A 14,652-nucleotide genomic window follows, 5' to 3' on the forward strand; every position below is an offset into this window, starting at 1 on the left:
GTGCTTTCGCCAAAACCACACTTTCGTATTCTTCAAAAAGCTTACTCTGTATGTCCTTCCCTATTCTACTTACGGAAAAAATGGAATTGGTGCTGTGTTCATTCCGTAAGTAGAATAGGGTGGTTTTGGCAAAACCATTTTAAGAGCTGTCTCAATCGAGATCCTTACAATGCATTGAAACGTTTGCTCCCTAAAAAGAGGTGCAACATCACAAAATTAACAAGGTGCATGGATCGAAAAAATTTTAATTTTTTTTTTTTTAACAATACCAGCAACACTTGTAAAATAGAGAGTAAATAAAATAATCAGTGTGGCTTAAAAATACACTGTTTATAACACCACCAATGCATTTCGGCACACAGGCCTTCATAAGGGCCAACGGCTAAAACAGACTAAAATGTGTAGTGACTAGTGAGCCAAGGTTATACAAACATGTTGTCAGTGAAATGGTCATTTTATTTTTGTTATTATACAGAACCTATAATTAAAGAGAGATGTGAGGGCTATCTATAAAAAACATTATTCAAAAACCTATTAAAGTTAAATATCAAATTTAAGGAATCATATTATACTTATAAATGGCTGTTTGGTGGTTTATGTTACATTTGTTTCCAGACTCTTTTAATTTTGGATTAAAGATTACAGTGATCACACACTCTTGCTGCTCTCTAAGATAGAAACACAGCCACAAATATCATTGTATTTCACAGCAAGGCAAGTTCAACTACACATTTAATTTAATTTAATAACTTCATATACTGAATCTCAAATGATTTTCTTGAATGCATTAAATCTGAGGATAAAAATTTGCTCAGTGTGACACATGACAATGGTTTTTAATATGAATTCTTAAAGTTGTTGATTGGGTGAAACTCTCTCCACACTGAGTACAGTAGTACGGCTTCTCTCCAGTATGAACTCGCTCATGTGCTTTCAGGTTTCCAGACTGAGTGAAAGTCTTCTCACAATATGAGCACTTGTAAGGTTTTTCTCCAGTATGAATTCTTCTGTGCCGATTAAGTTGGCCAGCTGCAGTAAAGCTCTTTCCACAGTCAAAGCACACATAATCTCTCACTCCATTATCTGTTTTCTGGTAGAGTTTAAAATTGTTCAGCCATGAAAAACTCTTTCCACAAAAAGTACACAAGTGAGGCCTCTCATCTGAATAAACTTTGTTCAAATGTGATGATGATCTAAAATCTTTACCACACTGATCACAGTTAAATTGTTTTTCTCCAGAATGAATGCGCAGATGATTACAGAGACCTCTGGAAGATTTGAAACTCTGCCCACACCAAGTACAGTTGTACAGCTGCTCTCCAGTATGAAGTCGCTCGTGTACTTTCAGGTTCCCGGACACATTGAATCTCTTATCACAAACGGAGCACTTGTAAGGTCTTTCTCCAGTATGAATTAGTTGGTGCCGTTTCAGTTGAGTAGGTGTAGTAAAGCTCTTCCCACATTCACAACATACATGATCTCTCACTACATTATGCATTTTCTGGTGCTGTTTAAAACCATCCAATCGTGAAAAACTTTTCCCACAGAAAGAACACACATAAGGCCTCTCATCTGAATGAACTTTCAGGTGACTTTTTAGATTTGATGACGAATTAAACTTTTTACCACACTGATTACAGTTGAATGGTTTTTCTCCAGAGTGATGAAGCAGATGATTATTGAGACCAGATGCTTGAGTAAAACTCTTTCCACACTGAGTGCATGTAAACGGTTTTTCTCCAGTGTGAACTCTCATGTGTGTGTTAAGGTTTCCTTTTTGTCTGAAACTCTTCCCACACTGAGCACAGGTGTGTGTCTTTTTGGCATTTGTTCCTTGAGTTAAGTCACATTTCTCCTCCACTTCATTCAGATTGTGTCTTTGCTCCATTGCTTCCATCCAGTCTAAAATAAACATATTAAGTAGTTAGAATCAGAAGAGTAAACCCTGATTTCAAGGGATAGTTCACCCAAATGTTAAAATACTGTCATCGATCGCTCACCTTCATGTAGTTTTGAACCCATATGATTTTTTGTTCATCTTTGAAAACACAAAGATATTTCAATGAAACCTGAGAGGTTTATTTATAAACCTCATAAAGGCATAAAGGCGTCATAAAAAAAATCTGAATGAATCCATGTCTTTTGAAGAGATCTAATTACTTTATATATCAACAAATTTAATTTATATATATATATATATACTCACACACACACACAAAGTCACATACATAGACTGCATCAAATATAGTAAACAAGTATCAGATCTATGATGTGTCAATGGTTAGTTCTGTCATTCTCATGTTAATGCGATCAAAATGTGTTTGACAACTGCTTTATAAGGTTGTGATCATTTAGATGCATTTCTTTATTCATTTACCATACTATATTGCTCATTATTTAACCAAAGCTGTCACAATGAAGAATCAAGAATGGACACCAACCTGTTTGTTCCTCAGTATCTTCTTGTTTTATTCTGGATGGTTCTGGATCAATCATGTCTTCAATCTTCTCTTTAACAAACTCCATCTTTACCATAATATGTCAGACAGATTGCAGTTGTTACTTCTTTGTTCTTCCCTTGTAGAATGATGTGGTTTTATCAGCATATGCTGAATTGTTGTGGCTGGAAGTCAGTAATGAATGACATACTGTCACTGGGAGTGTTGCTTGAAGAACCAGACCTGCTGAAGTTAAAAAAACAACAACAAAAACATTAGATGTCTAAAACTGATTTACGTTTAGTATTTCTGTTCAATTGATTCCTTTATTTTGTGTTTATTTATTTTGTATTTCATAGTTTTATCTGTCTTATGTAATTTTATTAAAGCTTCATTTTTATTAACCTTTTGTATGTCGAAAATAAAATATATGCTGTGCTGTTAGCATCTTTATTTTATCTTTCACAAAAAATTAAAAAGCTGAACACAGCGAACTGGATTGTAATAAACAGTAACACTTTATTTTATTGTCCCAATTACATGTACTTATTTATAGTAATAACAGTAAATTATGCATAATTACAAGCAACTAATTCTAAATTAAACCCTAACCCTAATTATATTTAAGGGCTCCTTAAAGTGTCACCCAATAAATCCATCCATCCATTCATTCATAGCAGTGAATTTAGTTTAGTTATATAACTCAAAATAAAATGTATTTAATAATTATGAAAGAGGACATTCAAAGTTGATGATATTCTGATAGAAAAAACATTTCTATGAATGAATGAATGAATGAAGGATTAGTGAAGCTTGAAACATTGCCTTTTATTTACACATTTAATGCAGCTGGTAAAAGCTGACACTGCAAAACGGAATGACATAGAAGTAGCTTAGATATTAAGGCACTGAAACCAACTTGCTAACATGTAAACACAACAAAGTAAAAAAAAATCACATAGTTGAAAGCGCTTGTAAACGGCAAGAATCTGTTTTAGACAACGGGTTATGTTTGGTTTATTTCTGCATTATTTAAAGCGTTATTATTTAAAGTATCGGTTTTACCTAGTTGTAGTTGTTGTTTACATTCCTCGTTCTCTTTCGCTCATCTCGTCTCATCTCACCCTGCCCCAAACGCGCTCTCAACTGTCGCAAACACCTACCGTACTGAGGAGCAAACGTTGATCGCTTGATTTCCTCCAGGTGGCGCTCGATGACTCACAAGTCAAGTCAACTAAAGAGTAAAACAAGCAACTAATTTACCCATTAGGAATTAAAGACGCAGCGTAGTTTGTGGTGATTTTCTCCAGATAAGGTGAGTGTAGTATCCGACTGAGTCACAAATGAGTTCACACACAGCTGCGATTTTGTGACCGTATTCTGTTATTTATTGAAGGTTTATTCAAGTTATTAACCATTCTACGAACTTTTAGAGCCTCATCCAGAATGTTAGTTTCGTTTTTGCTGAAGCCACCACAATTAAAGCCTAAGCAGACACAAGAGTTTTCATTTATTATAATATAGAATGTAATTGCCCTATAAATGTTTCGTTTCTCAGTTTAAATTGGAACTACGTTGTAGACTAATAGATGTTATTTTGACAACAATTAGCAGAAGTGAGGGGCGGAGCTTAAACAATCATAGTTTCGCTACCCATACACGTAATTTTCTTTTGTTAAATTGTTGTTTGCATGTTAAAAACGTTTTTTTTTTTTTTTTTAATTATGTATCGTTTAAATACATTTTAAACCTATTATTTTATAAATATTTTTAAATATCCTATGTTTTTATACAGATAAACATGTTTAACTTGTTCAAGGCTTTGTATTGAATGGCTATTTTTATTTAGCATTGAATATGTCACATAATCTGTCTATCATTTGTAACAACATGAACATTAGGGAAATAATACGATCAAATATACAGTCAAATGAAACACTTTACAAAATGTTACACATTTATTAATATATTTTTTAAATAATAAAAAAAGTTGTATAGGCTAGTTGTTTTATTGTTGAAGTAAACTACAGTCTTTGTAGCCATTAACATTAAATCTTCTCATAATCATTGTCATTAAGTATTAACATAAACGTGAAGGACATAATATTATCAAACACTTTACAATCTTACATTTATTAATACTTTTTTAGATAAAAACGGGGTATAGTTGTAGCCTATATCCTTGACTTTGTTTGTATCCATTTATTGACATTAAGCATGATCAATAGGCTGTTTTAAAATTATGCTCATTGTATCATGATATACCCAATATGCTTAAAAGTATACTGGATATCATTAGCACCGATGGTGTGAGGACTCTATTATAATTGATTGGTCAATTCTTCTTCTTCTCCGAAATGAATCACATTTTTGAGGGCCTAAACATGCTCAGAAACTCATGAAACTTTGCTCACACATCAGAAGTGGTGAAAATTTACATCTGATATGGGTTTCAGAATTAGGTGTGGCAAAATGGCTCGATAGCACCACCTACAAAATTTCAATTAAGCGGCCTTCATGCTACGTTTCACGTACAATTATGAAATTCGGTAGACACATGTAACAGCCCAATACCTACAAAAAAGTCTCTGGGTGCAAAATCTGAAAACCCAATAGGTGACATATTTTGCCATTTCCAGACGTTGTGCTTTAACAAACTCCTCCTAGAGCTTTTGTCAGATCAACATTATATTTTGTCAGTCTAATCTAAAGGGCTTTGCGACATTAAATTGGGAAGATCTAGAGTTTTCGCTGAAGGGCGTGTCCGTGGCGGCCTGACAAATTGTAATGTTTTGCAACAAAACAGGAAGTTGTTGTAACTCGGGCATACGATGTCTAATCTGCTCCAAAATTCACATGTTTGATAATAGTCCTGACCTGAAGACATCTACATGGCAATATTCAGTCACAGTCAAAGTGCCACCTGCTGGCAGCAGGGAGTGTGGCACATCAAAATGACTGCCATATTTTTCCAATATTTATCGGCCACTGTTTACTGTTTTCCTAACACCACCGGGTGTGAGGGCCCTGCTTGCACCTTTAATTACTGAATATTGGAACTTTTATTGAACAGCCATCAGTTGTGTTTTTTTTTTTTTTTTAATTATAGAACTTTAATAATTACTACTAAAATGATCATAAACATCCATTTTCACATTCACCTTGAGGGGTCGGATTTGCTGGTTGCTGGTTTCATTCAAGTCAAAAGAACAACTGGACTGGTCACACATGTGATGCCCACTATAGTCTATGATCCCACTCAATGATCAGTCCAAATGAACACTAAATAGCACACTTATAAACTAATCAAATGATGTGTGTCTGTGTATCCATACAGTGAAATGGCAGAAGCCAGTATTTCAGTGGATCGGAATCGGCTCACTTGTCCAGTGTGTTTGGATCTACTGAACAATCCAGTGACGATTCCCTGTGGACACAGTTACTGTATGAGCTGCATCACAACCAGCTGGAATCTGGAGGATCAGAGGGGAATTTACAAATGTCCATTATGCAGTCGGACCTTCAATCCAAAACCAGTTTTACATACGAATGTGATGTTTGCTGAGATGGTGGAGGAACTAGAGAACACGAGTCTCCAAGCTGCTACTCCTGCTGCTGATCCTCCTGCAGTTGATCACACTGGATCTGAAGATGTGCCGTGCGACTCCTGCACTGAAAATAAACAGAAATCAGTGAAGTCGTGTCTGGAGTGCCAAAGATCCTTCTGTCAAAATCACCTTCAACTACATGAGAGCCTCTTCAGAGGACACAATCTTAAGGAAGCCACTGGACGACTGCGGGAGATGATCTGCCCTCAACATGGTAAAATGTTGGAAATTTACTGCCGCACTGACCAGCAGTGTATCTGTATGCTGTGTTTGGTGGATGAACACAAAAATCATGACACTGTATCAACCGAAGAAGCAAGAATAGAAAAACAGGTATTGCTCTCTACTGGATCTTGTGATTTTTCTCTCAGTCAAGGAAACTGATGTTGATAATTATGTGTCAAATTTCAGTAATGAACACATAGATCATTCACTCTGAAATATAATACGCATTACAGATCGAAGTTTGGTGTCACTATGATTTTAAATTTGTTTTTAATTATTTTATTCACCATTGATATAATACATTTATGATGTTTTATAAGTCGGGAGGAGACGTTCAATCAGCTAATATATATATATATAAGGGCTGCACAATTTTTTGGCAGTTAAACCGCACATGATTTGGTAAAGGCTGAGATTATTTTATGCGCAGCTTGTCAGATCTGTACTGCGCTGTGATCAGTAGTAAATGCTTCTCCATCTGAAAGCCAGAGGGCGCTCTTGCGCAGAAACTCCAAATATGCCCTGCCGCAGAAGTAGATAACACAAGTAATTCCAGGAAATCCCTATGGGCATCATACTATTGCTGTAGCTGAATAAACAGAAGATTGAAACGCTTTTATTAATTAAACATGACTAAGAAACACTTTATTCTGTGTAAGAAGGCACATCATGTCACAGAAGGATGCTCAACTGTCATTATGAAGCGAGTATGGAGTAAAAACATTATTAAATATTGTCTTTTGTTGGACAAGATGTATTCATATATCTTTTTCTGCAGAGGCATTTTGAGGAAACATTGATAGAAACACAGATGATAATCAAGCAGAGACAGGAAGAGCTGAGAGAGGCTGTAGAGTCTCATAAGGTGAGTTTGGAGAAGAAAATAAGTTTGCGTCTCAGTTTGAACTTTCCTCCAGTACTGAAGCTCTTCTAGTCCCATTAAAGTCACTGTGTGATTGTGATGTAACAGCGCTCTGCACAGACTGCAGTGGAAGACAGTGAGAGGACCTTCACTGAGCTCATCTCCTCCATTGAGAGACGTCACTCTGAGGTGACGCAGCTGATCAGAGATCAGGAACAAGCTGCAGTGAGTCGAGCTGAAGAACGTCTGGAGCAACTGGAGCAGAAGATCGGTGATTTGAGGAGGAGAGATGCTAAGATGAAGCAGCTTTCACACACACAGGATCATGTTCATTTCCTTCAGGTAACATAGATCTTCTCAAACCCTGAGGACTTTAACAGGCTTCTGGAATTACAGTTTGTGTTTTTGTCTTTGTGTCTGTAGGGTTTGCTGTCTCTCTATTGCCCTGGATCTACAGATGGCTTCGGTATCAGTTCTCATCTGTGTTTCGACAACATAGTGAGATCACTCTCACAAATCACAGACAAAGTGCAGCAGTTCTCCAGAGAGACTATTGAAAATACTTATAGAATAGGTAAACACAAGTCTATTCTCAGAAATGAGTTCAGTGTACATGCATACACAGTTGCATGAAAAAGTATGGGAACCACTTGCAGAATCTGAAAATGTGAATGTGTTTTAAGAAAATAGAGAGATCATACAATATGCATGTTATTTCTTTTATTTAGTACTGTCCTGAGTAGCCTAAGATATTTGACATAAAAGATATTTACATATAGTCCACAAGTCAAAAAAAGAGCTGAATTTATTAAAATAACCCCGTTCAAAAGTTGGGGAACCCTTGATTCCTAATACTGTGTGTCATTACCTTGATGATCTACGATTGTTTTGTGATGGTTGTTCACGGAGGTCCCTTATTTGTTCTGAGCAGTTAAACTGAGCTCTGTTCTTCAGAAAATCCATGTCCTGCAGATTCATCAGTTTTCCAGCATCTTTTGCATATTTGAACCCTTTCCAGCAGTTGCTGTAGGATTTTGAGATCCATCTTTTCACACTGAGGACAACTGACAGACTCAAAAAAAGATATTTGAACAAAATAAGAAAAATTTCCTGTTCAAAAGTTTTCACCCCCTGGCTCTTAATGCATTGTGTTTCCTTCTGGAGCATCAGTGAATGTTTGAATCTTTTGTAATAGTTGTGTTTGAGTCCCTCAGTTGTCCTCAGTGTGAAAAGATGGATCTAAAAATCATACAGTCACTGCTGGGAAGGGTTAAAATATGCAAAAAATCCTTAAACTGAAGATTCCACAGGACATGGAGGATCTTTTTTCTTTTGTGTGAATTAAACTGCATTTGTGTTTTGGTGTCTATAGTGGAATCCATCAATGTCATTGGAGCTCCTGAATATCAGACCAGAGAGGAGTTCCTACAATGTAAGTTACTATGAAAAATCATATCTAAAATTCAGTTTTGTTGGAGAGTTTGACTGTTTTACAGTTTTTTACTTTGTGTGTTACATGGGCTGCAACAATTATCATTATAAAAGCAGTAAAAAATAATCATCAACAAATTGTATCATAATTTAAATTACTGAAAATGTGTGTCATCAAGATGGAGAGAAAAATGGAGAGTGAGTGAGAGAAAACTCTTTTTTTGTTGATGGACATAATTTGATGGACAAAATTTGTTGATGGACATAAATAGACAGGTTTTAAACCTACTGTAAATTGAACTATATTTGATGCTAAGTAAATTTGTCATGAAATGGGGTTACTTTAACCCTACAGCAAGAATAAATGATTGTTTATAGATTATAACATACTATGTTGCCTTTTAAATATAGTTTATACTATTTTGCTTTCAGTGTATATCAAAGATTTTTTGCAGCCCTATATGAAATTTTACTTCATACGATTGAGGTTTCACTGATGATTTTAGCAGTCTTGTGGCTCGTTTCCACCAAGCAGTACGGTTCGGTACAGTTCAGTACAGTACACAATTTTTGCCATTTCCATTGTCATAAGTTGTGAATGGTACACAAATTCCAAACTGTACCATACCACTTTTTTTGGGACCCATCCGTTGGGATACCAAGCACAATAGTAACGGTATCAAAAGGGTGGAGCTACACTCACTGCAGAACACTGATTGGTTGACAGAGAATTGTCACTTGCGCATGCTACAAGGGAAATGTTAGACTTTTTAAAATGTGTCTCTAATGGCTCGTTTCCATAAACCATGATCAGGCTTGCATTTCCATCTCCAACAGAACCCTGTTGGAGATGGAAATGCAAGCATGATCATGGTTTACCGTCCCGAATTGTTATGTACTGTACTGAACTGAATTGTACCGGTTGGTGGAAACGAGCCATTAGAGACACATTTTAAAAAGTCTAACTTTAGGATTATAAAACTATCTTGGACCCTGCTAAAGAGTTATATTAATGATCGGAAGGTCATGATCTCTTTATCTCCATCAGATTCCCATCTGTTGACTCTGGATCTGAACTCAGTGAGTAGTTGGCTCCGTCTGATTGAGGAAAACACAGTGATCACATACTCTGACACAAGTCTGCCATATCCCGATCATCCAGACAGATTTAATTATTGGTGTCAAGCATTGTGTGTCGAGAGTTTGACTGGATGCTGTTACTGGGAGGTGGAGTGGGCTGGTAATGGGACATTAGGAGTGGTTATAGGAGTGGCATATAAGAGCATCAGCAGGAAGGGAGATGGTCCTGATAGTGTAGCTGGGTTTAATGATCAGTCCTGGAGTTTATATTGCACTCCCACTTTCTGCTCATTCTGTCACAGTAACATCGAGACTGTCCTTCCTGTAGTGTCCAGTAGAATAGGAGTGTATGTAGATCACAGCGCAGGGATTTTGTCCTTCTACAGTGTTTCACACACAATGAGCCTCATCCACAGAGTCCAGACCACATTCACTCAGCCGCTCTACGCTGTGTTTGGATTAGATAGACAGGCAGCAATGAAACTGTGTTGTCTGCGCAATTAAATCTAGTAGAAGTTATACCAATTCATTTTTCATATCCACTAGTGAACCCTTTGAGCATCTGAATTTCTGCATTGAATCCATATCAGATGAGTTCTTATCTTAATTTAACTAAAAATTGTAGACAAACTCAATCAGACTAAACTAATAACACAAAAAGTATTGTACATTCACAGTAGGGGTGGGGGAAAAAAAATCAATTCACATATGAATCGCGATTCTATCTTCCGCTGATTTAAATCGATTCACAAATTTCAAAAATCAATGTTCTAAATGTTTATTAATGACAGGATGTCAGGACAAAGAAGGCGAAAGTCACCTTGCAATGGAGGAAGCATTATGACTGAAGCTTACTTGACATGACCACACTTCCTATATCAATAACTTGATGAATAGATAATAGCCTTAAGTAATGTTTAGTTACAAGCTTTTCTTGCAAACTTTCTGTGTACTGGTTCTTCTACTACTTCTGCAATATTATGAAACTCTCCTGATATTAAAGCACAATTACAGAAGAATAAAATAAAGCATAAATTGTTACCTTTTGGAGCTTGGAAGGGTTCATTTTGAGCAGATATGTTATCACTGTCCTCGTCAGAGCCAATTTCCCCAGTACGTTTAAAATCTGGCTCATATTCGCGATCGCACACATTTTCTCAAAATTATTGATTTCAACTTCTTCAAAATCAACATGCTCAACAGAAATTCAACCACCAGATAATTAGGACACAAACGTTAAATGCCAATCTATGTATTTATTCACTGACATAAAGACTCAGATATTGTATTTCAGCCTAGTAGGACGAAACTGTCACATATCATCTGCAATACTTGAATGAAGGTATTGCTGATATTCCCTTTTACTATACTGCATTTTTATTCAACTTGTACCTCTTTAGGTGTGCATTTGCTGTGCCTTATTTACTCTGCCGTTCTGATATCAAACATTTATAAATACAGTGAATGAATAAATGAATGAATGAACGTTGGATTAAAGAAACTCATGACATTTACCAATGAAACATTGCCTTTTTATTTACACAGTTAATGGCTAAATAAAGTGTTATTATTGATCACTATCAGGATGTGAAGAGCGTTTCAACCAGTACAACACAAAAGTGTTTATGAAAAACATTGCCTAACCTACTTTTAATGACAATCTACAGCCCAATTCCCTACGGACAAAATCAGGTCCCACTCTACATTTATTCTTGTTTGACAAGCCATTTCACTCGGAAATACATCAAAACGTAAGAAAAGACTATTGCAACTTCAGTTTCATGCCGACTTTAAAGGGATTGTTCACCCAAAAATGAAAATTGTGTCATAATTTACTCCCCCTTCCAAAGCTGTATAAATTTCTTTGTTCTGCTGTACACAAAGGAAGGTACTTGGAAAAATTGTTGTATCCAAGAATCATATCGCGCCACATTGACTACCATAGTAAGGGAAAAAAAAATTAGGGTAGTTCATTTGGAGGCGAGATCTGCTTGGTTACAAACATTCTTCCAAGTAAATAATGACAGAATTTTCATTTTTGGGTGAACTATCATTAAATCCTATCATTTAATCCTTTTCACCTCATTCGTTATGGTGATGTCTGAGATCTTCTGTAAATGTTCACATTAAGCACATTTTATGAGACAAACGGCAGGATTATCATTCTTAAATTGATTTTAAAATCTTTTAATAGTTCTTTTAATGGTTTTAGTTCACCTAAAAATGAAAATAATTTCATTTATTACTCACCCTCACGTCGTTCTACACCCGTAACACTGCTTCATGAAGCTTCGAAGCTTTACGAATCTTTTGTTTCGAATCAGTGGTTCGGATCATGTATCAAACTGCCAAAGACACTTGAGCTATTGAAATACTGAAACACTTATGACGTAACAAAGCCTTGTTTACTGAAATCACATGATTTTGGCGCTCCGAACCACTGATTCAAAACAAAAAATTTGTGAAGCTTAGGAGCTTCATGAAGTAGTGTTTTGAAATCGTCCGTAACTAGATATTGTTGAATAGTCATTATTTTGTTTTTTATTTTTGGTGCACAAAAACTATTCTCGTCGCTTCATAACATTAAGGTTGAACCACTGTAGTCACATGAACTGTTTTAAATATGTTTAGTAGCTTTCTGGGCATTGGGAGTGTTAATTAACTTGCTCACTGAGCCATTGGATTTTATCAAATATCTTAAAATGCATTCCGAAGATTAACGGGTGTGGAACGACATGAGGGTGAGTAATAAATTACATTATTTTCATTTTTTGGGTGAACTAACCCTTTAATGCCTCTATATGAACAAGTTAAATGCTATTAAATCCAGATATTTATATTGCAATAGATGTCATTTTACATAAAAAAAGTTTCACAGTAGCACAAAATAAAAAACACAAACAAAGCCTCAGCTTAATGACAGTCAAAAACTCTAAATTAAAGTTTTATCTCTCTAAATTAAATTGATATCTTTTAATGCAGATAAATGGCTGATTGTTGTTTTAGGGGTGGACATTAGCTATATATTCTTATATTTATCATTTCATTTTGTTTGTTTGTTTTGTTTTTGTTACATTTGAGCTATATGTAGTTGCCATAGTATGCATTTCAAATCTTAATCCTGTAAGATGTGATATACTCATCTATACATTTCAATTGCTTTGGTTGACAAAAAAATACAAACTAAAAACAGAATTATTTAACTTCAATCACTGTGACATCTTTGGACAATGGTTTTTCATATGAACCCCTACCCAACTTGCTCGGGTAAAATTCTCTCCACACAGAGTACAGTAGTATGGCTTCTCTTTAGTATGAACTCTTAAGTGCCTTTTTAATTGGGAAGCTGTTGCAAAGGTCTTCCCACACTCCAAACACTCATGGTCTTTCTCACCGGTATGTGCTTTCTCATGCCGTCTAAACGATTCTACCCATGAAAAACTCTTTCCACAATACGAACACACATGAGGCCTCTTATCTGCATGAATGTTCATGTGGCATTTCAGATGTGTTGATGAAATAAACTTTTTGCCACACTGATCACAGTTAAATGGTCTTTCACCACTATGAATGCGCAGATGAACTCTGAGAGCTGATCCGCTAGCGAAACTCTTTCCACATTGAGGGCATGGATACGGTTTCTCTCCAGTGTGAACTCTTATGTGCCTGATGAGGTGTACTTTTTGTATGAAACTCTTTCCACATTGAGGACAGGTGTACGGTTTCTCTCCAGTATGAACTCTCAAGTGTCTCTTAAGTCTGTTTCTATGTGTAAAACTCCTTCCACACTGTGGGCAAGTGAAAAGCTTTTCTACAGAGTGAGATCTTATATGACTTTTAAGGCATTTTTTAACTTCAAAACTCTTTTCACAATGATGGCATGCAAAAGACTTTTTGGCTTTTGTTCTTCGAGTTCTGTTTCCTGAGGCATTCTCTTCAGTCTGTGAGTGATTAAGAGATTCTCCTCCAGCTGAAAGACTCTGACTCTCCTCCACTACATTCAGTTCTTCACTTTCCTCTTTCACCTCCATTATATCTAAAAAAAAAAAAAAAAAAAAATCAAATCATGAGCAACAAAGATTTGTATGTGTATATCTTTGAATAGATACATTTAATTCTGTCATTCTGATGCTGAAATAATAAAAAGACAACATTTATGATCATTTAGCCCATTGCATTTTTCATTTTTAACTTTGTAATTTCAGCGCTCCTATTATTTACAGATCAAATTAACTGCCTCATGCTTTGTTATTAATGTTCGGCAGTAAACAGTAAAATTATGACAATGTTTTCACTGTGTGATCGCAGTGTGATGATGACCAAAACATTCAACATAAGTTATAATATTTCTGTTTTAGTGATTCTTTTAATGTTTTGCTTGTATTTATTTTCTATTTACATAGACAACATTTCCTATCATTCCTAATCATATGTCATTTTACATATAGGCCTAATAATAATTATAATAATAAAAAACACGATCGCGATTAACGGCAAAAACGTTTCCATTGAACAATATGGAAACAATCAACTTTTATATAAAAACTGAATTTTAAAACCAAACACTTACCAGACAAATCACATATCTTATCGTCTTGCCAGCTATTCTATTCGTCCGCATAGTATAATTAGAAATCAAAACAAAACTCGCACACCACTCCGCCGTGATTTAGCCGTAAACGTGCTCATATTGTCGTAAACATACCGTACCGCGTCTGCGCGTGTCGCATGTGTTATTCGCTCATCTTCCTCCAGTAGGCGCTGAATGATTCTGGGACTGGGATTCCTGAAACCATCACCAGTTTGAATAGCGAGTGTCATTCATATATGATGGTAACAAAGATCAAATGAAATAGACACACGACTTCTGTTGCTTTCTCTGATTAAGCCTTCGCTGTTAATTTGTTACTGAAGAAAGCCTGGTCAGTGATTACAATATTTAATTTTTTTTTTAAGATAAAACATTTGACTAAAATGCTAATAATGAACTAAAACATTAACCTACTCA

The 14,652-nt window shown here is 35.7% G+C and overlaps 3 protein-coding genes across 5 annotated transcripts; 1 reads left to right on the forward strand and 2 right to left on the reverse strand.

Annotated features, from left to right (window-relative positions):
* Positions 1–315: 315 nt before the first annotated feature.
* LOC137004355 (zinc finger protein 235-like) lies at positions 316–3,590 on the reverse strand. Of its 3 annotated transcripts, none has more exons than XM_067364610.1 (4): positions 3,504–3,590; positions 2,442–2,681; positions 2,001–2,038; positions 316–1,902 (listed from the first exon to the last, which is right to left on the reverse strand). In XM_067364610.1, exons 3-4 carry the CDS (start codon positions 2,020–2,022, stop codon positions 812–814), a joined length of 1,113 nt encoding a protein of 370 aa, XP_067220711.1. In that variant the 5' UTR covers positions 2,023–2,038; positions 2,442–2,681; positions 3,504–3,590; the 3' UTR covers positions 316–811. The 3 variants fall into 3 exon arrangements, with proteins under 3 accessions (XP_067220711.1, XP_067220710.1, XP_067220712.1); XM_067364609.1 differs by having other exon boundaries at positions 2,442–2,684; positions 3,504–3,568; XM_067364611.1 differs by having other exon boundaries at positions 2,001–2,069; positions 2,442–2,684; positions 3,504–3,568.
* Positions 3,591–3,673: 83 nt separating this feature from the next.
* Positions 3,674–10,152, forward strand: LOC137004329 (tripartite motif-containing protein 16-like). The gene is made up of 7 exons (XM_067364573.1): positions 3,674–3,753; positions 5,776–6,379; positions 7,050–7,136; positions 7,242–7,475; positions 7,557–7,707; positions 8,506–8,565; positions 9,613–10,152. Exons 2-7 carry the CDS (start codon positions 5,780–5,782, stop codon positions 10,146–10,148), a joined length of 1,668 nt encoding a protein of 555 aa, XP_067220674.1. The 5' UTR covers positions 3,674–3,753; positions 5,776–5,779; the 3' UTR covers positions 10,149–10,152.
* A 20-nt stretch (positions 10,153–10,172) lies between these two features.
* Positions 10,173–14,343, reverse strand: LOC137004371 (oocyte zinc finger protein XlCOF6.1-like). Its single transcript, XM_067364630.1, has 2 exons — positions 14,215–14,343; positions 10,173–13,680 (listed from the first exon to the last, which is right to left on the reverse strand). Exon 2 carries the CDS (start codon positions 13,673–13,675, stop codon positions 12,854–12,856), a length of 822 nt encoding a protein of 273 aa, XP_067220731.1. The 5' UTR covers positions 13,676–13,680; positions 14,215–14,343; the 3' UTR covers positions 10,173–12,853.
* Positions 14,344–14,652: the final 309 nt, after the last annotated feature.

The sequence above is a fragment of the Chanodichthys erythropterus genome, chromosome 17 (genome assembly GCF_024489055.1).
Source record: "Chanodichthys erythropterus isolate Z2021 chromosome 17, ASM2448905v1, whole genome shotgun sequence".
NCBI classification, from domain to species: domain Eukaryota; kingdom Metazoa; phylum Chordata; class Actinopteri; order Cypriniformes; family Xenocyprididae; genus Chanodichthys; species Chanodichthys erythropterus.

Excerpts from the sequence above, each read along its gene's own strand:
- LOC137004371 (XM_067364630.1), bottom strand. The coding sequence starts at position 13,675 with ATGGAGGTGAAAGAGGAAAGTGAAGAACTGAATGTAGTGGAGGAGAGT.
- LOC137004329 (XM_067364573.1), top strand. The coding sequence starts at position 5,780 with ATGGCAGAAGCCAGTATTTCAGTGGATCGGAATCGGCTCACTTGTCCA. Across the intron at positions 7,708-8,505 it reads TGAAAATACTTATAGAATAG|TGGAATCCATCAATGTCATT; the intron begins GTAAACACAAGT and ends TGGTGTCTATAG. Across the intron at positions 8,566-9,612 it reads CAGAGAGGAGTTCCTACAAT|ATTCCCATCTGTTGACTCTG; the intron begins GTAAGTTACTAT and ends TATCTCCATCAG.
- LOC137004355 (XM_067364610.1), bottom strand. The coding sequence starts at position 2,022 with ATGGGTTCAAAACTACATGAAG. Across the intron at positions 1,903-2,000 it reads GGGTTCAAAACTACATGAAG|ACTGGATGGAAGCAATGGAG; the intron begins GTGAGCGATCGA and ends TGTTTATTTTAG.